General features: G+C 36.7%; 2 protein-coding genes across 3 annotated transcripts in view; one reads left to right on the forward strand and one right to left on the reverse strand.

Annotated features, from left to right (window-relative positions):
• The window catches only part of LOC138129114 (uncharacterized), an 82,278-nt gene extending 81,491 nt beyond the window's left edge, over positions 1-787 (forward strand). The window contains exon 4 of the mRNA XM_069045386.1: positions 22-787. Within this exon, the coding sequence (XP_068901487.1) occupies positions 22-708 (687 nt within the window). The 3' untranslated portion in view covers positions 709-787. The remainder of the gene's footprint in view (positions 1-21) is intronic.
• Positions 1-23,016, reverse strand: part of LOC138129109 (ATP-dependent translocase ABCB1-like) — a 221,076-nt gene that overhangs the window by 117,450 nt on the left and 80,610 nt on the right. The window lies entirely within an intron of this gene.

A 23,016-nucleotide genomic window follows, 5' to 3' on the forward strand; every position in this document is an offset into this window, starting at 1 on the left:
TATTAAGTAAATTATCTAAAGGTTGCCTTGGTCATGGGAATCGGCGGAGGATGCAGAATGGATGAATTACACAAAATGAAAATTGACGATATCGAAGATCGAGATAATATTCTGATAATACAAGTTCCCGAAACAAAAACGAATAAGAAGCGTATGTTTACTATTGTGGATAATACGAAAATTAGCAAGTTGGCTTTATACAAAAAATATAGTGATTTAAGACCTGCAAATACACCAACCAAGAGTTTCTTTTTGGGTTATCGCAATGAAAAATGTACAAAGCAAGTGGTGGGAATTAACACATTTTACAAGATGCCCCGAATGATAGCGGAATTTTTAAAGCTGCCATTACCTGAATCTTACACTGGTCATTGCTTTAGGAGATCAAGTGCTACTCTTTTGGCGAACACTGGAGCTAACACGCTTATGATGAAGAGACATGGTGGCTGGAAATCGAATTCGGTTGTAGAAGGCTACATTGATGAATCAGTTGAAAATAAGAAGGAAATTTGTAACAGAATTTTGATGGGAACAAGCAGCACAAAGAATTGTCAAGGATTTTCAAACGAATTACCTGGTTGCAGTGGCGCTAACCTCATCAAAAGTGAGGATGTCGTTAACTTCATCAAAAGCAAAGATGTCGCTAACGAGAATACTGTCAAATGTGGTGGAAAAGTGTTTAAAAAGTGCACATTTAATTTTTATTAACAATGTTATTTCCGGTTATTTCAATTCAGACGTTTGTAATTTTGATTAAAAAAGAATAAAGAAACTTGTGAAAATGTAATTATTTTATTTTTCTAGACGATAAAACTTCATTTTACCATGAAGAAAACAGTAGATAAAATACCATTTTATCGTTTAGGATGGAATAAAAGATTTTATACAATCTAGTTCTAGGAATGTTTTGGTTAAAATGAAAAATTCATTGAGAAGTTGCTAACTGGTTGGTTAAGACACTGTATAGGTGGGTTATCTAAGTGGTGCATAAATTAACAGGAGCCACTTCGCCTTCCGGTCCCGGTCCCTACTATTCTGTAGTCTGTTCAAGTCAGTTTCCTGTTTTGTTAAATTGGATTAAAAATGTGTGAGTATTGTTCTATTGCAAACTAGTAAAACTGACAACAATGCACTAGACAATGACGCAGTTTATAACCTCAAACTTAGAAAAACATAACCTAATTCAACAGACAGTTTTACTGCCAACTTAAATGCACTTTTTCCATGGCCTCCCCTTATGCCAAAACATCGTGAATGGCATATATAATGTATTCCAACTTTAAAAAAACGATGCATGGCCATGACAATCTGACAGATTTCATCCTGTATATCTGAATAAAAATTTGGTTAGGAATTCTGAAAATTTTGAAGGCTACAGTGTTGCCATACTTATGTTCCGCTTTTTTGCGAATCGATTGAAACTGTATTACAAGAAATTAATAGAGAACCCAGCATTTTTTATTAAAAATAGCAATTGAAAAAAAAAGACAAATCAAAATGTAAACATCTGGTGGAGGCTTTAGTCGTTGAATGAGTTTCAAGAATGCTTGCTTCAGTTTCACAAGCAGAAAACGGATAAGTTCTCCAAAATGGAATCACTTTTTTTAAAAAACATCTACACTTTAACCTCCTCCATTATTTCATCTTCAGAATTATCTTCATCATTAGATTCCGAATCATCTTCTAATGTTCAGCCCACGAATAATTTCGTTCAATCTCTTAAAAAAAAAATGGTTCCACTTTTCTGATTTTCCTTTTTTTGTAGTTTTAGTATCCTCCAGACCTTTTTTTTTTGTAATTATGCTATATATAACAGATCTTCCCACTTATAAATTAATTATACAGTTCAGGATTTCATCGGATACAAATTCATTGTTCTCACATTGAAAATATCCATCAATCTATTAATAGCATCATTACTTAGATCGGGCCTAACTCGTTTAAAATGTGTCTAGCCCTTCAACACTCGACAAACACAACTTTTGGCATTATGCACTTGTAGTAAACTACTTCTTTCGGGCGAGGTGACACCTCGTTTAGGGCACCTAGTGTTCCGGTCTACAAGTGGAACCTCAAATTTTCTGGTGAGGACTCTCGCCTTTCGTTGAGCGCTTTTCAAATGAGGGTTGAAGAGTTGCGTGTCTCGCGAAACGTGACGGAGGAGGAATTATTCCAATCGGCAAACGACTTGTTCGAGGGACGAGCTCTGACGTGGTACCGCTCCGTTCGCCGAAACGCTTAAGGACTGGCGCTCCCTGGTAGCTTTGTTGTGCAATCAGTTTCAGCCTGCTGATTATAACGACAGGTTGTTCGACGAAATTCGTCGCCGAACTCAGGGTCCTGATGAGAGTATCGCTATGTTCGCCGCGGTAATGGACAATATGTTCGATCGGGTGACGGTCAGAGTTCCTGAGGCTACGCGTCTTAAAATCATCCTGAAGAATCTGGCCCGAGCTCCACCCCCAGGTCTCTCGACGTCAGGCCCGTGAAGGCCATATCGGGAAAGTGTTGGAACTGCGGCAAGCCCAACCATTTTTTCCGTTCGTGCGCCGAACCCCGGAAGAAATTTTGCTACCGATGTGGTGCTCCGGATTGCACCGTTGGCGTTGCCACGTGCAGTAAGTGTTCGGGAAACGGGATACGGAGGAAGTAGATGGTCGCGAGCATTCCTCCGGTTCTCCTTCAAGTATCGACCGCACCGGAATCATCCTAGACCACGTTCTCTAGCATTTACACGGCGATGAGCGTCCCTACCTAAGAGTAAAAATCGCGGGAACTCCTTTTCTCGGGTTGCTCGATTCTGGAGCTTCGCGTACCGTTATGGGCGGTGTAGGTTGGCGAAAACTGCAGAACTTGAGTTTACCTCTCCAACCAAGCGTCGTTGACTGCACAGTCGCCGACGGTCGAATTTGCAAAAGCCTGGGTTCTATTATCGAAAACGTATGAGGATGGCGTACAAGGCGATTGTATGGTGATAGCCAACAGTATCAGAACACGGTACAATTAGATAACGCAATAGAGGCTGCTTGGAACATCATACCGCAAGAATATCTGAACTCTTTGTTCAATTCGTTACCAAATCGAATATTTGAGGTCATTCGCAAGGGTGGATCTCACACTCATTATTAATTTTAAGTTATTATATTAATAAGTTCTCGTTACTTCTTCAGTTTTTATTTCTGTCTCCACACAGTTTCCACACACAAAACCTGTTTTTTCGTATTTTTATTATTGTGAGGCTAATCAGATGTCGCGGCAGCGGCGCGGGTGTTTTCCATAAAAGTGAGGTCATTTAATTAACAACGCATTAAGAGCGTCAGAAAAGATCTTGAATAATTCAATTTAGCAATCGTTTCAAACTATCTTAAAATTAAAAAAATATATAGTTATTTAAGTATAAATATTCCAAAATTGTTAGTGGGGTTAGAGTGCCAACACTTTAAGGAGAACACACCAATAAAGTTGCGCGGCAGACGCAACTACATCGGTCGAGTCCATTTTTCGATTTCAAGGGAGGGAAGGTAGAACCGCTTACCGGCCATGCGGCGTCAGAGGCGTACGTTCATTCGTGATCTGCTTTGCCAGTGTTCGTTTCGTCGTTTCGTGTTTTCAGCCGTCTTAGACACCAGACCTGGTACTTGAACTAATGCCGAGAGGCGGTTCCGGGTACCTGGGAGAGGAGGGCGTAGTGTCGCCCCGCTTCTGGTACTGTGAAGAAGAAAGAGACGACCCGGAGCATACCGTGTTCCGGTGCCCAGAACGAACGAAAAAGTCGCAGCAGTCGTAGATGTAAACAAGTGAGCGATGCAGTCCTGGATATGCTGAGAAGCATAGTAAATGCAAAGATCAATGAGGAAATAAAAATGAAGAATGAATAGATAAGGGAAACACTCCTTCTAAAACGTTCTCGAACGTGCGCACGGACCGCCGTGTTTCCGTCTCCGCCAGAGAGAAAAACCTTACTAGAGGGGCAGAAGGCATATAAGGGGGAACCAGCGACTCGGCAAGTTTTTCACGACCTTTTTGTCTAGTGTGTTTGTTGGAGTACAAAGGGGAGTGTAGGGGGTATTAAGTGTGTAGCAGGTGCTAGTGTGATCGTGGTGGAGTCGAAACAGGCTGGAGGAGCAGGAATCCGAGAAGCTCAAGTCGAATCGCTGCGGCGGATTTGCGATCTCCGCTACGGAAGGTTCAACAAACCTAACGCTCTGCGGATTAACCCACGCCGGCGTCTGCTGGACCGTTGCTCCCAGAAACTCTCCCGGAGGACCCGGACTACACCAGGACCGGACCTAGGGTGTCACCATTCTCACCATCAGGTCGTGGACTTCCCGGCAGAACACCTCGCCATAATCATTTTGCACTCCAATCACATAAGATGTTCCTTCCGCTCCTCGGGAGTCATCAGGACCTACTTAGAGGGGGAAGTTACTGTACACCCCGCGGTTATTTTCATAAATTTCATTACTCCGCCACCCTTTTTATAAACGGTTGCATGACCTCGTCAGCATTGGCGTACCACTGGCACTCGTTGTTTCAAACAGTAACGTAACAGTAGGAGCGGCAAAACCACCAAGCCGGGCGACTCCCACACTCCTCCAGGGCAACCAGGCTGCTCTGGGGGTTGTACGTAAATGTATTTTCCCCTCCACCCGAAAAAAAAAGGTCAGGTCAGGTCTTATGATTTTCATTTTTTTTAAACATAGATGTTCTGTAAAACGGACACTTCTGTTAGACGAGCAATAACGTCGTGACCGTCACGATCCGGCCAAGAGAAGTTTCACTATATACCTTTTATTTTAGAAAATTTGCTATAAGGGTAATTTAGTATCTTGGAAAAAGTAATTTTCGAAACCCAAGGCTTGAATATACAATCTCTGGGTCCACTGCGGGCAAGCTGCAAAGTTAGATGCGCTAAAATAGCGATCATTGTGAAATAATCGTCTCTTGAAACATTAAAAACTATTTAAAAGAAACTAGATCACCGTCTACTTCAGAAGTGAAGTTAAGGAAAAAAATAAGTTGTACCGAGCAAATCTGTTGCATCTGAAGATTTTATTCCAGAGGCGAACCATTCTTCAGAAAACGCTCTTGATGAGGATGCAGTTGCTGAATATTCTTCTAGTGACATGAAGCTGAAACCTTGGCAGAAGTTGAAACGTTGTATGAAGGTGAGTACGCAGAAGAGGAGTTTGCTGAACAAAAGAAGTACAAATTGCAGATTTTGTAATTGTTGCAATTGTTGCAACCAAGAAGACTTTAAAACACTTTGTTGCAAAAGTTCTCGAAATCAATAAGGACGCTTACACCGTGAAATATTTAAGAAAGAAGGAGAAATGTTTCATATATCCTCAAGTTGATGATATGTCCTCAGTTTCTTAGGAAGATTTTATCAAAATACTCACACAACCACGTCACATAAGCAGAGGACACCATTACTTTGAAACTGACTTACAAGTACCTATATAAGATTCCCCATTGTAAAAAACTGTGGTGCTTTATACCTATGCTGGATACTTAGTAACAATTCATCAGTTTCTTTTAGCGGTGCTATTATTATTACACCGTCCTCGTCTGAGATTAACACAGAAACTAGGCAATATAAGACTTACTGAAAATGGAGTACAACTGAATATAAAAAAAAAACAAATTTGCCAAAAAATTTAAAGGGTATCCCTACTACTACGGTCTATTTAGACGTCGACTCGTATGACTAATGAAACGTCAGCACTTGTACTTCGACAACACAACCCCAGTTAAATATCTGACCCCACTAATTAATTATAACGTCATCCATCAAGAGTTCTTTAACCGCATTATATTAATATAGTAAAAATAGAATGTTAGTTAGATCAACCAACCTAAGCTTATTAAAACTATACGTAGACACGATTCCCACCTATGATGGAAACGTTAATACATTAAGGCCCGGTTTCTTCACCTTCAAGTACATTTATCTGGCCAGTAGTTACATCTACAAGTGTCTAGAACATATTATAAAAAATCTTGATTCCTACCCTACTCTTGGTGCATTTCATGACTACCACACCCGAGCCGAAGCCATTAGCTTTAAAACAATAAGATTATCTAAATCCAAGGATGGTATAAATTATTTTTGCATAAATTTTTTTAACAAACTTCCGGTGAAAATAACAAAAACCATTAATGAAAAGATGCTGTTGAGTAAAATCAAATCATATCTTATAGAAAAACAATTTTATTCGTTTGAAGAGATTTTAGAAAATAAATTCACTGATTTTACATGATATGGGTGCACAAAGTCTTGTAGTTGATCAATAATTTTTCTTTGCTTTCATTTTTGCTCTTTTACTTCTTATTAATTATAATTTGATGTACATATATTATTATGCTTAGTTGAATTTTTTAGCTGCATTCTCCTATAAGTAGTTAAATCTAGTTGGTTGACGTGTGCAAATACGCTGTATCTTGGCATGAATAAACTTGTTATTATTATTATTATTATTATTATTATTATGATTTAGAATCCGCTATTGGTAGATCCATAGTAATTACCGTTCAATTAAAGTTACTTGAAGGTGAATAAACCGGGCCTTAGTCTTTATTAACTTATGCGATTACTTATTTACAACTTTTGGCACTTTGGTAAACGATGTTAACGCTTATTTGTTGAGAGTAGTAATTAGTAAACTGACTGGCCGAGCTCTAATTTTGATCGGCACTAAAACAGATTTAGATACTTGGGATTTATTAAAAAGCGCATTACGCTTGATCAAAGAAATTTGGACTGTCTTGAACAAGACTTACTTACCTTATTTCCGTTTAAAAACGAACCACCTTTAGAATTCGGAAAACGAATTCAAATCGTCAGAAGTAAACTTGAATCGAAATTAGGTAGCGTCAGTGCAATCGAAATGTGTGTCAATACAAAAAGAGTTTACAGCAACCAATACAATAAATTAGCTCTTAAAACCTTTATTCGCGGATTACAGCCACAACTACAAAATATTATCCGATTACGAAACCCCGACACCCTAGAACAAGCAATGGTGTACGTAACTGAAGAAGAAAATTTTAGATATTCGCAAAATTTTGCTCCACTCTTGCATCATCAACGACCATCCAGCTCATTTCCAACAAAAACACATCAAAAACAAACGACCATACCATCGACCACACTTTCATCATACCCAACATCATTTCTATGTCATACAGCTAACAACGAATCATATTCGAATTCACGACAATTTCATAAACCACCTGCACAATTCGCTCAAACGCAATTTCCTAGGCAACTAATTAATATAACACCTTCTCGTAATCCCCCACAACAGAAATTTTTCACTGATAAACAAGTCTTCGGTAAACCATAAAATGTATTTCGTTCTACAGGCCAACAACCAATCGGTCGATCTGAACCGACGTCCACTACTTCTCGAAATCCCACGGTTAAACATTCACACCCATATAATCCAAATAATAATTATTTCCGACCTTGTAATGAATCAAGAAATTTCATACCAGAAGAACTCCATAACATTGAAAACGCTGAACAAGCCCAACACAGTCCACATTCTTTTGAAATTGGCCAAATGAACGGTGACGATTTGCCAAATGATTATCAAGACAATTCAAATCTCAGTAATCACTCCGAACATACAATTCACGAAGAAACCACGAATACCAAGAACCAACAAATCTCTGAACCACCTTATCATTACGAACAACAAATACACGCCAGCCTATTTTACCAAACAACATAACATGCGAAATTAACAACGTGTCCACTTGCAGCTCATTACCGTACATCAAGATTCAACACCCACCATTAAAACTACTAGTAGACACAGGTTGTTTCGTTTCAATAATAAGACCATCTGTCGCAGAAACTTATTTCCCTTCTTCACTTTATCATAAAAATTCCAAAATTAAAACAGCAACAGGAGAAAAAGAAATTAAATATATACAAAGCCGACATCCCCGCTTTTTCGGAATTTTGTTCAAATGACAACTTTAAGTTCCTTCTTTACGACTTTCATGATTTTTTCGACGGTATCATTGGCCTCCGAGACCTATTAAAATTAAAACTATCAATAGATTTAACAAACAACCGACTAATTAGCGATTCTTTAATCATACCTCTTTTTTTCGACAAACGCACGAAAAATCATTCACCTTTTGTGTTTGCTATATTCTGTCAGGATTTTCAAAGCCTGATATTTGTCCTTTTGATTCGTTGGCGTTTTCCGACTCCGATTTTGTAACTACAAAGGAAGACAAATCGGAAGATCAACAGCTTCCAAGAACTTCGAGGGCTGCAGCGCTTGATAGAATCGAAAAAGAAAACACAGAAGCTGATGAGATTATTCCAGAAACATCTATAGCTGAGAATAATAATAATGGATCCATCATTACCCCAGAAGTTATTAGGCTAATCTCTACAATGACTAATTCACAAAAAAAAGAAAATCTAGAGAACAGAAAAAGTCCACAATTTATCGGTAATACGCCAGAACTCAAGAAAATTTCTGAAAAGGCGCACCTAAAACGAAATAGACTTCTAGCGGTTAAAAGGAAGCAAGTAAAGAAAGACTTATTTTCGGAGACCAAAAAAAAAGCACTGAAGTACTAGACTCTGATGAAGAAAGTGATGTCGACTCAATGTTGTTTTCAGTTGGTCACTTTAGCCATGAAGAGTCAATCAAAGAATTAACTGACGATCAAGAAATCTCAACCAACGATTATGTTTTGGTAAAATTACATAGGAAAGATTCAGCAAATCGTGAATATGGATGAGTACAAGTCAAATTCCTAAAAAAAAAAATCAAGTTATTTGAAATTTTTTTATCCCGATGTAGATGATATTTCTGAAATGAATAGACAAGATATCTTCGCTAATTTACCCCCACTAATGGTTAATAAAAAATATTATGTATGTATTTAGCATTGATCTGTCAAAGTATGTCAAATAAATACGCGACTTCATTCAGTTTTGTGGTGTCTAAACTGCCCCATCCCATTTTGTTACATTGCCATTTGTGCCCCATATATGGGACACAGTTGTCAATTTGCACGGGTTGCAATTACATTTTTTTTTAATTTGGGTGTTTCTTTTTCGCTTAAATGACTTGCAAAGATATCATTAGTTTGGGAAAATATAATATATTGTAGTTTTTATTTCAACTTTTACAAAAGTATGTCATCAAAACTGCCCCGGTCTACCCTACTATTCGATTCTAATTTACATATGAGGTTGAATAAATGAATCAAAACCTCTTCTGTATCTTCCTGAATTAATATCTTTTTCTCGATCAATAAGTATGTATATTATATGTAGTATGTAGGGTAAAACCTCCTATTGTTGGCACTCTTAATTTATATTTCTCGAAATCATCCCCGAACTATATGTATCGACGCAACTGTTGTTACCATTAAATTGCAGCATTCTTCAACAATAAGAATACCTAAATTACCGACAGTGTCATTTGCAATAGCTGTGCCATGTGAGTTGTTTTCGAAGGATGTGTCTTGTGACAGGTTATTCTAATGAAAATCTGCCATTTTGAGAGATGCAAGGTAATTGAAAAATGGTTTAATTAATGTTATTTTTGGAAGCCTTGATTTGTAAATTGGTTGTACGCCTTTCAGTAATCTAAATTCATAGTTTATTGTACATAATCTAATATTCCTTGGCGGGAAATAATAATTTACCGGGTTCTCTAAAGCGGCAATTCTAATTGTTGACACTGGGTGCCAATGATTGGGTTTCAACGTGAATTTTGCAATGTTCTAGTTGTTGGCCCCGATAATGTAATTATGATTTAAATGATATTTTGTTAAATACGGCTTGAAAAGTCATAAACGGGAAATATTTAGCCTTAAAATTTGAGATTCAATAAGTAAAAATATAAGATTCGGATCGTTTACAGATGCCGAAATGCAGAACAAATTCATTAAACGTAAAATCATACAACGAAGAGAAAATCCAAAAAGCTTTGGAAGAATTCAAACGGGGATTTCCTAAAAAGACAGTTGCCAAAAAATTTGGGATTCCCAGATCCACACTACAGTTCAGATTGAGCAGCAAATTAAAAAAAAATCGCCATGGCCCAAATACTTATCTAACTGCAGAGGAAGAAAATGTCATTGCTTCCTGGATACTAGATAGTTGTAGGAAGGCTTTTCCACGTAGAATAGATGACATTGTTGCTTCAGTTAAAAAATTTCTTGACGATAACCCTAGAAATACTTCGTTTCATAACAATACAGCAGGCAAGCGTTGGCTTCAAATTTTTTTTAAATCGTCATCCTATTTTAACAAGTCGGACACCTGAGCCTGTAACAAACGCAAGCAGCAATGTGTCTGAATCTAACATTCGATCATGGTTCAATGATATTGAACAATATTTGAATGAAAAACATTATTTCGAAATATTGCAAGACCCCTCTCGTATGTTCAATGGCTATGAAACTTGTTTCCAACTCTGCCCAAAGACCGGAAAAGTTTTAGCTCCTAAAGGTTTCAAAAATGTATACGAGGTGGACAAAGGCAATGCAAAAAGCAAGCTTACGGTTATGTTCACTTTCGGAGCCCTTCTATGAATTCGGAAAATAAAGTTCGATAGAGTTGGCTAAAAAATTAATTAAGAAAAGAGAAGAAATAAAGCGTTGGAGCACATCCTTTGCACGGACGCAGAAACCTTCCTTCTCAAGTTTTGTTTTTGAACGCGCTTTTCTTAAATAATATACAGGGTTATTCTAAATGATTGTAGTCGAAGTAGGCGTGAAAACTGAATGTAAAATTTATGGTTGCCGCTCCACATAAAAAAATCATCAAAATGATGTGTTAAATTGGGTGCAAAACAACTCACTATTTTTAAAATTGATTGTAGAACAACTCAATATTTCTGAATTCAATCGTTAATTTAACAAAAATAAATAAAATCCTCATCACCGCACATTTCACCTAAAAAATGACAGTGACAGCGACACAACTGACAGTTCACATGAAAGCGGCAAAAACGTAATAACATGGGCATGGCCTACTTCGACTACAATCATTTAGAATAACCCTGTATAATTGCAACATTGCGGTTCTCACGGATAAAACAGTCTGCAAATACTGGCGTGCAGAACATTTCCCTTCCCGCATCATTTAATGTGCGTTCCTGTGGAAGATAAAATTCTGCAAATCTGCAAATATCGGGGTGGGTAGACTTCTCTCGCATGAAGGAAAGGTTTTTTTTTTCAACGTATGCATTATTTTTCTTACTTAAGCTTTCCATTTGTTTACTCTTCAGTCTCTGTCAACGTTTAATAGTCAGAGTCAGATTTAAATTTGTTAACCTGTCTAAATATAATTTAAGTTTAAAGAAAATGAATAAACCGAGAATAAACGTGAGTGATATAAAGATTATTCCTCAGGTAAGATTTGTTTATTTAACTTTTTCATATTTGTAATAGCAAAATATTTTATCATATCAATGGCTTTCCACATCAATCTCCGCCTCCACCTCCGCTAGGATTATGGCAAGTTCACTACTGCCAGTTCTGAATGAAGCGGTAAGTTTGATTTTCAGTTTCTTAAGTAAATTTGATAACATTTTTTATGAAGTTTTCAGATGTTCGTCGGGGATTATTTTGAGATGACCTCACCACCTGATATAATCCCTGATTTGAATCGTAACTTCGTTCTGACGCCGGAGACATCTTCGTCACCCACACCAACCCGTGCAGGCCCTGGAAAGGGGAAGGTGTTGGCATTACCGCCGCGTAGTACAGGTCTGGGAAAAGGAAAGGGGTGGAAAAATGTGAAGGAGGTGCAGGACAGTGACACAGACAGTGCCAGTGACACAGGTGAAAGTGTGCGGAACATTACAGATAGCTGAAAGGGACAGTTAATGAGATACTATACAAGTCGGTTGGCTAAGAAAGCAAAAATCGATAAAGAGAACAAGAAATGTACGAAAAAAATGCGGTTGGATGCAGAAGAAAAGACTGTTTTGATTGAGATAGAAAACTGTATAGATATAAGCAGAAAATTAGATTTTACTTTAGAATAAGTGTCTCGTTATAGAGCTTAAATTTTAAGTTAGCGTAGAATAGAATAATGCTTCAATTTTAAATTCAAATAGAATAGGGTTGTATAATTTTTATTAATGTATTAATTTTTTGTAAATAAATCTAATCATTTTAAATCTATTGTTTCATTTTAAATTTTTGTGAGTTAATTATATATTAAATGATGTTGTTACACAGTCTAGGACTGGTTTACAAATCTATGAGGGGCATACATGATGACCAACTCAATAGACCGGGACCAATGGCTTAACGAGACTTCCGAATCACGAGATAAAATATAGCCTTGTTTTTCCGCCCTGGGTCGGAATCGAACCCGCGACCCTCGCGTCCCTGAGCCGAAACGGACTCCCTTAGGCTATATTCTGCCTAAATAAATATTAATAATAAAATAAAATTGATTTAGAAAAATTCTCATCTTTTTTAGCGAATCTCCTCTAATTTTTGACAAAGTTCCCTCTGTTCGAAAAAATGATTCTGGCAACCCTACTGTATTGTCTGTATCTTGAAGAATTTGGGAAAAACGCAGTCTTCAGAACAAACAAGTATTCACTCAATAACCCGGACTTCTTAGACAATGCCTAGGACGAGCTGGCGATAAACTTGAATAGAAGCGGCGTTCCCAGGCGAACGGTTGTCCAATTGAAAAAAGTAAACATTCAATATAATGTTGACTAGTTCACAGTTATTTGAGTGAGTATTTTACAAAGCTCATAGAAACACTGAAGGTGGATGTCCACAATCGGAGAAACTTTTAACAGAATTATAATAGTATATTTCAAACCAAGGTAAGAAAGTGCTTTCTTGCAGACCGCTGTTAAAGATTATAAACCGAGCCGTAGGCGAGGTTTGTAAGTGCCTAAGGTCTGCAAGGGCACTTTCTTAACAAGGTTTGAATACTATTTTTTTCCCTACCAGCACAAGTTCGTTGAAAAAAGTCAAAAAAAGATGGTTATATTCCTGATTAAAACGAAAATTTTCAGAATTGAATAGTAGGCTGAGTTATCTGTTTAATTAACTTGTCATCGCATTTGAAGATTTGACGTTTGTTCGAAAATTTGATATAAACAGGGTAAAGTAATCTACCTACCTAGCTTATCTGTTTATTTTCCAGATATACGAGTATGATTGATCTACCAACTTGCTTTATTGAATTGGCTTTCATGTATCAATAACTTATTTCACTTTTGACACTTTTGACATTTGTATTTTGGTACAGTTTTACCATAAACATTTCATGATTAACTTTCTTACCTTAGCGGGAAAGTTGAATTTTCTCACCTCAAATGAGATATCCACAGCCTACATTTCTAACCGGTAGAGAAAAAAACAAATTACTTGGCTTGACAGACAAAGTAGTAGTTGAAGGGATGGATATACCAGAATTAGACATTGAAGAAGAACAAGAACTAGGTGGATTCATACAAGATGAACATGTCGTGGTGAAAGAACAACCACGGAGTAATGTAAAACAGTATGCAGAGCCTAGAATATTGGAAGATCAAACAGAAGAACATAGTTTTTACAATTATTCATTATTAGAAAGAACAAGCAGAACCATCTAACCGAAACAGAAATGACATTGTATCAGTCAAGTTAAGAAAAAGATGCCGTGGTAGTTTCATATTAATAATGTAGTTTGATACGTTGAATTACATACTTTTTTTAGCTAAGCTTACCACATTTAAAAGAAATGTGCCTCGAAAACACAATATCTTTAACGCGGGAAAATCTTTAATTGTTAAAAAAGGTACTGAAGACGCCGTATTAAAGAATATTAATGATACTTTAAGCCAGTTGGTTGCCTTGAAACGGAGGGAACTATTTATACTTGAGACCAAAATGCAGTTAAATAGTACATACAGGCTGTTTGATGAAAAACGCCTCAACCCATAACTTTTTTATTTATGACCCGATTTCAATGAACAAAAAAATCAAAGATATGGTTTTTCAAGCGCTACAAAACAGGCATAAAATATATTTTTTTTGGCGTTATCTTCAATAGCTAACGATAGTCAACTTTTTTTTTTAAATGGACACATGTAGTTTTTTAGGCTTGGTCTACTAATTACGCTGACCACTTGATACCGTTTATAATGTGTTTTAATTTAGTAATCAACGTAGGTATGTAATTTGGCTAAAAATGTCAAAATGACACATGATGAATTTAATTTTTGATTTCATTATTCAGAACAGGGAAACGTCATTTTGACATTTTTAGTCAAATTACATACCTACGTTGATTACTAAATTAAATCACATTATAAACGGTATCAAGGAGTCAGCGTCATCAGTATTTTTGGTTGCGTACAAAATAAATTCAGAAATAAACCTTATGTGACTTGCCCTGTATTGTTATACGAGTTGCACAAGACAGTCTATTGTCGAACGGGAGGGTTTAGGACACGACGAGCGCAGCGAGGAGTGCTCTAAAGGAACGAGTTCGACAAAATGTCTTGTGAAACTAGTGTAACATGCTAGTTTTTCTATTTCGGCTTTATTAATTTAATTTTAAAAAATATAAAATAATTATCTAGTGACTTATGTTTTAATGAAATTGGGTTGGTGTTGATGAAGCAATGTCATTTCATTGAAAATTAAATTACCCCCTTAATAGTTTGTTTTGATCCCACAACATGGATTCAGGTTTAAATGACGTCACATTTAACACTGATATTTACTATCAATACCAACCCCACATTCAATAATCACTAGAAACGATGCTATAAAATGGATCATTGTGTAACTGTTTTCAGTGTCACAAAGCGCTCATTGTGACACCGAAATAGAAAAATATATTTATTTAACGATGAGCATTTTGGCATCTCTAACCGATTCAACAAAACGAAACAATCTGCTGGATGAACTTGGTTTGTAAGTTTTCTTCGTCGTTACCCAGAACTTTCATTTCGGACCTCTGAGGCAACGTCAGCTGCAAGGTTCAATAAGGAAGCTCTAGCAGAAAAACATAATATTACTGATCCAGTGCAAATCTATAACATGGACGAAACTGGAATCCAGACGGTACCGAGCAAGCTTTCAAAAGTTACAACCCAATGGGGTCTAAAACAAGTTGGAGCGCTCACAACCGCAAAACGCGGACTAACCTCACTGTGGTTCTCTGTATGAGTGCAGCAAGTTACTTTATACCACGCTATAATTTTTCTACGCAAAAGAAGAAATGAGTTGCTGTTTTGTGGTGCTCCAATTGGTACATTGACATTACAAAATGAGTCTGGTTACGTGAAAGCGGACCTTTTCCTTGAATATCTAAAACACTTTCAGAAACATGTCCGCAGTGATCCTGAAAATAAGATGCTTCTAATTCTTGATGAGCATGGAAGCCGTAATAGTGTTGAAGCGATAGAACATGGAATTGTACTCTCATGCCTGCCACGCCACTGAACCCACAAAATGCAGCCACTGGATGTGGCTGTATTTCTCCGCTAATGTCTGCTTATAATGAGGAAGTGCGTTTGTGGATGAAAAACAATCCTGGAAAAATTGTAACCTTATACAATGTACGCTACCTACTTGTTCGGTAAAGCCTATCAGCTCTCTGCAACAATGAACAATGCCCTAAGTGGTTTCGAAAAAACGGGTATCTGGGCATTCAACACAAATATTTTTCCTGAGTGGGCTTTTAACCTGCCGGCACTGATAGACCAATGGAAAATACCGACAACCAAGTAGAAATGGAATCATAACCAGAACCAGGTGTATTACGGAGTTCCATTTTTAATAGAGAGATGGCAGCTATAGACAGCTATAGACAGTTCCAGGTCTTTCCAAACTTTGTTGCAAGATACAAAATCGGCGCTGACGAAAGGACTCAACATCATCCGATGAAACAGAGGACCAATGCCAACCAAGTGGTCGCTCATCAGATGAAGTCAGCATAATCAGCCATGATTCAACCCAGAAGCATGATATTGGTGATACCGAATTATGGAAGTGCAACAACTCCGCACCTTACTTTACACCGTTTGATATCAGTCCACCTCCCATTGCTCCTCCGCAAACCGCTAGACCATCTCAGGGTGCGATGATTCTGACATCAACTCCAAATTACAATTTCACCAAAGACAAAGCTACTCTAAAAAAAGGTGTTGCAAAATCACAAGTAAAGCAAGTAACAAAGTCAATCTTTGACGATGATTCCGAGAAAAATGAGTGGAGTAAACAAATTAAGAAAGATGAAAAGGCAACTGCGGCTTCAGAGGTTGATGAAAAAGGAAAAAAAAAAGAAAAAGGAAAGTCAGATGACGATGTACGATTATTAAATGAAGGGTGGCGGCGAGAAACGATTAATTAAGGTCCACCTTTTCTCAAAAATGAGATAATGACCCCACTTCAAATGTAAATATCCCATTTAACCAATTTTAGTCCAGTCAATAAAGACATAAAAATGGATACGACCTTGCAAAAGGTCATGTAGTTCTGATCTTTTAATATAATTTAATCAGCCAAGAGTAAAGGACCAAATTTGCAACATCGAAAAACTTGTGGGCGCTGAATGGTAGCCAAAAAACAACGCACTATTTTCAGTTTTTGCTCAATATCAATTAAGATATGAGTCTTATAGGAAAGCTGAACTTACCATTTTTAAACTAGATTAAATTCACTATAATTTGAGGCCAAGCGAACTTTGTTCGTCCAGCAGTTTCCGAAATACAGCTTTTCAAAAATTGGGTATTTTTTCCAAGAAGTAAAAAATTTTTCTTTGCGTCTCTTATTTTATTAAATATCGTCAAGAATACTCCCTCTCGAAGATGTAGACAGATTTGATTATTTGAGCTTAAGGAGCTTGAATCAGGATCCTATAGCAAATCTGTTTTCCAGTGTTCGACAATATGGAGCACCAAACACCAACCCAACGCCAACATGTTATCCATTCATTGCAGCCTTGAAAAGTGTTATCGTAAACAAATTCGTTTCTCCAACAGGCATGAATGGTAACTGTGAAGCTGATACGTGGACACCGCTTGATGATCTTGTAAAGTTAATGAAGTGTGCGACTCACGTTGAGTCAAAAGAAGTGGAGAAACCTTTACAACAATTAAAACCATCAATGGATTTTAACACAACAGAACTTGTTAATCTTTCGAAGATACACAGGGACTAGCCTATGTTGCAGGTTGGGTGTTAAAAAATATTTTTGTTCCTAATTGTGGCAATTGTATGAGTATGTTGAACTCCGAGGTGACAAGCCGTCACGTTCTCATTTCTTTTAGAGAACCAGACAATAACCATAGACTACTCGTAACTTATGCAAGCGATCATGTAATGTCATTTGTACAAAATATTCATGATTGTTTATATGAATTCCTTAACAAAAAGACAATTTTAAGAATTTATTTAAACAACATGTAGATTTTGGAGAAGTTCATTGTCTGCAGCACGACTGCAAAAATTTAATTTTAAATAAGTGTGTTCCTTTTTTAATTTATAAATTTTGCAGAGACAAGCGGTACCGGATAGACATAAAGCCAAGATGAAGAAACTGAAGAAGAAATAGATTAAGTTTCTTGCGAAAATATACCTCATTGCGGCCGAAGATAACAAAAGAACGACGCTATTTCTTGGGATATCGTAATGGCAGATGCATTTCCCAAGTGGTTGGCAAAAATACTTTTGGAAGTGTACCGTCAAAAATTGCAAAATATCTAGGTTATGTCGATGCTAAAGCGTTCACAGGCCACTGTCAGCGTAGAACATCGGCAACTCTTCTTGTAGATGCAGGTGGGGATATGTTGACCTGAGAGAGGCATGGACAGTGGAAAAGCGATACGATGGCATTAGGTTACATTGAAGAAAGTATGGCCACGAAGAATAAAATAAGCCGTTTAATTGGTACTGGCAACGGTGAAGCTGGAACCTCCCGTGAAACTGGAACGTCCGACGAAAATAAAATTTTCGGTAAAACTGATGCCTCCAACCTGAATGTTTCTTCATTTAAACATAGTGTAGATTTAGGAAATTGTTCAATTAGTGGATCTTCATTTCCAAATTGTACTTTTAACTTTAAATAAAATTGTAAACAATAAAATGATTACATTTTTTGAATTGTATATATAATGGCGAATGGGAGGGCATAATAAGCGGGCATTATGATTTATACGCCCTAGGGCCTTATAGCCTACTTAATATATCTCGTTGTCAAGGTATTAAAAACAAATAATGATTCAGTGAAATATAAAAAAATTTGAATCCTATCATGGAAAACTGCATAAAAATTGCAAAATTAAAAAAAGTGGATTAATACTAAATGAGAATTTTCCATATTTTGCTGCCACACCAGATGGCATAATGGAGTGTGATGTTTGTGGACGCGCTTGCGTGGAAACTAAGTATCTATTTTGTGCAAAAGACACTTCAGTTGCAGAACTAGTTAAAATTTAAAAAACTTGCCTTTCAGGTGAAAGTTCCATATTTTTAAATAGAGTCCATGCATACTATTTTCAAGTGTAGATGCAAATGGCACTAAGGAAACTAGAGTCTTGCTTTTTTGTTGTATGCAGCTCAAAAGATTCTTTCTTTGAAAAAATTATCTGGACCTCTGTTGTCTGGTACACCAGGAAAGCCAAAAAATGCGTTGTCTGTATCCCTATTACTCCGATTTGAACACCCGAACACTGCACAAAATCTAGGCATTGTTGTAAGTTCTTTTCCGACTAAAACCTTTACAATGATTTCCGTTAAATTGACGTAGATACCATGTACGTAACCTTACACTTACTATTGTGCTCACTATCGAAATTGTAGTCGTAGAATAAATCCAAAAATTCACAGAACTATTAAACAATATTACATATTGTAATATCACAGCAAATAAACTTCTTCACAGTCACGCAATATTAATACAATTACGTTTTATCGGAAGCTTCCATTAGAAAGTTAACATTGCTTGTTCACGATCAGCTGTTGGGGCGGAGCTAGTGACGTCACGTGGAAAAGGCTAATACGTCTATAAATTTAAAAATATGTATCTGGATGTGGAACGTAAAAACTTTATTATTTATTGTATTTATCCAGCTCCTGAAGATTTTCTCAAATTTCAGAATGCCACAAAACAACCCGGCTTTACCTACAGATTTTACTAAGAATAGCAAGATGAAAAGAAACATATGCAATGCAAAGGGTAATAAGTAGTGCTACCTGTTTAACGATATATGTGTATCTTAATCCCTCATTTGCGCGCAAGTGTCCTGTACCTTTTGGGGCCATCACATTTCTACCAAAGGGTAAACTGACCGCGGCGCGCTACTGACCAACATCCATTTAATACATCTACTGCTATTGTAAGGGTCATTGATGGCACACATCTTCCAATCAATGCACCATCAGAACATGAAATGTGATTTTTTAATAGAAATTCATATTTCTCTGTAATCCTACAAAGAGTCTGTAACCATAAGAAAATGTTTATTGATGTATACACAGAACAACCTGGCTCAGTACATGACAACAACATATTTGAAAAGTCTGACCTGAAAGGCGAATTCAAAATCACGAAGTACTTTTCCCAAATAATTCTTATTTGGTGGGTGACCTTGCCTATAAATTATCCCCAACGCTACTAGTGGGCTTTCAGAATAATGGTAATTTAACGCGCAGACAGAAAAATTTTAATTAGATGCTCAGCAGAGTCAGAATGAGAATTGAACATGCATTTGGATTGTTAAAAGGACGCTTTAAGCGTTTGAATTTCTTGGAAACAAAAAGAATTGATTTATATGTATATGATTTAATTCCAGTATTTTGTGTAGCATCATGCATTTTACACAATGTTTGCATTATGCAGTTTGATATAGTGGATAACCTAGATTTGAAGGATGAAGTGCGACAATTAAGGGAAGAGAATATTGACCATGTAGGGGAGAGTACTCTACCTTAGGACGGCATGTATTTTGAGACACCCATTTTGAACTAACATGAAACTTATAACACCTCTACAATGCTTGCTCTATACTTTACGTGTCACCAGTTTCCCACCAAATGACAGTCAACTTTGGTCGTCACTGACGAATTGGTGTTCTGATGAATTTAAACGACGTACCCAAATGTGATAGGTAGTTTGGATGCAACAGAATTTCATGTTCAGACCCCTTCTCTCTTGAGGCAATCTCAGACATTTTCACATTATAAAAATACCAACACTCTAAAGGATTTTTTGGCTGTTGATGATAATGGGATTAGTACATAATACACCAAGGTGGAGCAGTTCATGATTATAGCCAGAGCGCCAAGATTAGATCCCGAGGCTCGTCGATACGTTAAAACCCTTTCTGATAATAATTAAGATTAATTAAATTATTTTGTCTGATGCGACGATCCGAGTTCTTATTTTTCAATGGTTGCTATTATATGAAAATCATCTATGTTAACCAATGAAATCAACGAAAATTTTTCGTTGCTAGGTGACGGCTGTTCATTATTGACCTTGGTTAATAATAAAAAAATATTAACAGTGGGAGAGAAATTTTACTTCTGGGTTCGGTTCGAGAGTCAATAATGACGCCTTCTGAAAAAAATTATTTTCATATCTGCATTGTTTACCGGTTCCATTTCTGACAACATGTTCTTGCAGAATAGTGGATCCACAAAAACTATAGAGTCTAAATTGAAGAGAAGTTTCTTAATGCCAGGTGATACCTTTCTTGCAGGTAAAGGTTTCACGCCAAATCAGTTGCTAAAACCTGTAAATGTAAATATTCCCGTGTTTAAAATAAGTAATGTCCAGTTTTCTGTAGATGAAGTATTAACACAAAATATAGCTCGTGAAAGAGTTCATGTCGAAAGAGCCATAGGTCGGTTAAAAAATTATAAAATTTTAAGCTCTATCATTCCTCTATTATCAAGAGCAGTTAAGTTCTGTATCATCATCAGGAGGAACTGGAAATGACGTTGAACATGACACCATCAATACACAAATACCTTTGGAAACATTTTCGGCCCCAAACCCAGTATTTCCAAAATCCAACAGAAAACGGACGCGTCAAAAGAAAGATGAGATCATTGCTATTCTACAAAAAAAAGAAGAATCACGCCAAAAAACTTTAGAAACTATAGCCAACAGAAATGTTGAGGACCCCGAACTAGCTATGTTTTCGGACTGCGTGAAAAATGTTTTACAGATACTATTATCCAGTTTGAAAGTAAAAGCAAAAAAAGAAATGTTGACGTCCTCGTGGAGTATGAAACGTTGAACGTTTCGGCGTCTACGTCTGCTATTCAATTTAATTCGCCCGAACCATACAGTTCAGCTTCAGCACAACCCTCGACAAGTTCTGCATATGACTAATTGACTAAATTTACACATGTTGTTTTATTTTAGGACTAACATATTATAGTGCGAGAAAAGCTTTAGTTAAGAATCTGCATATGCACCCATATGGAATGCAAGTTACCAAGCAATTATTACCACCAGATTATAAAAAAGAATTCAATATTGTCAATGGTTCAATGAAAACTTGAATAACGATGACGTATTAGACATCACCTTTATGTCAGACGAGGCATGGTTTCATTTGTTTGGATACATTCATAGTCAGAATTATAGAACATGGGCTACGAAAAACCCTCATAATTTTGTTGAATCAAATTTACACCCACAGAAAATAGGAGTTTGGGTAGCAATGTCCCGACGTCGAATAATAGGTCCAATATTTTTTAATGAGACAATAACTGCAGAACGATATCGCAACCAAATATTGGAAGTTTTTATAAATCAACTGCATGAAGATGAACAGCAAAGAGGGTATTTTCAACAGGATGGAGCCCCACCCCATGTTGCTCATCAAAGAATAAATTATCTTCAAGAGTTTTTTGGTGACAGATTAGTAAGTAGAGATCGTTAGCCACCTGGTTCACCCGACTTGACTCCGTTAGATTTTTATCTGTTTGGCAGTATAAAAACGAAGGTTTTTCGAAATAGAATTCACACATTAGAAGAGTTACAAGCAGCCATTGTGGAAGAAATAAACAACATTGACCAGCATACCCTTCAACGAGTATTTAATAATATGAAAAAAAGAGTTTATTCACCTTCAAGTAACGTTATTTGAACGGTAATTACCATGGATCTACCAATAGCAGATTCTAAATCATAGCAACTACTGGCCAGATAAATTTACTTGAAGGTGAATAAACCAGGCCTCAATCTTTTAAAAGCAAACAGCTATTCATATTACTATTCTGGACATGGAATATTGGCCACAACTGACATTTAACCGACAAATATGTGTGAACTGGCCTTTATTGAATATAACTCAACTTTTGACTCGATAATGCCATTTCCCTGCTTTTTTGATGTCACAAGAAAAACTTCAAGGTGATTTTTAATAATTGTCATTTATTAATGACACTAATGATTGGTTTACATCATTTTTTTAAGAAATGTCAAAAAATGTTGTCCAAGATTCCGTTTCCGGAATAGTACATACATTTTATAAAATAAATTTATTAACTTAATGATATTTGATTTTAGGGGGTCTCACCAATTTTCAATTCCCACTAGATACGCCCATGGTCATGTCAGACGTGATTTTTGCTGTCACTACTTGTTACCAACATGATAAATTATTCACTAGGCGCCAAATTCAACTTGTCCTCGTTCTTTTCCAATCACACTGTATTTGGCTTAACAATATCTGAAATTATATTATCACTTAAATTTAAGTGTTTATTCACAATGGACATGAGACATAAGAAATACATAAGAGATACCTAAGAATAATTTGTAAATTTGGTTTACTGAGGTCACTTCTCATAAGTTACGTAAAAATTAATAGTATTTTTTTATATATACACTGCATGGATCATGAATTTCTTATGCCTCAAGCTTATGTCTAGGGTTAGGCGGAAAATAGGTGGCGCTCCCCACCAGTCCGCTACAGCGTCGCACCGCTATCTTTTCGTTGCGAGCGTGAACCGTGGATCGTTTATAATACGAGCGCGCTG

Source organism: Tenebrio molitor, chromosome 4 (assembly GCF_963966145.1).
Source record: "Tenebrio molitor chromosome 4, icTenMoli1.1, whole genome shotgun sequence".
Lineage (NCBI taxonomy): Eukaryota > Metazoa > Arthropoda > Insecta > Coleoptera > Tenebrionidae > Tenebrio > Tenebrio molitor.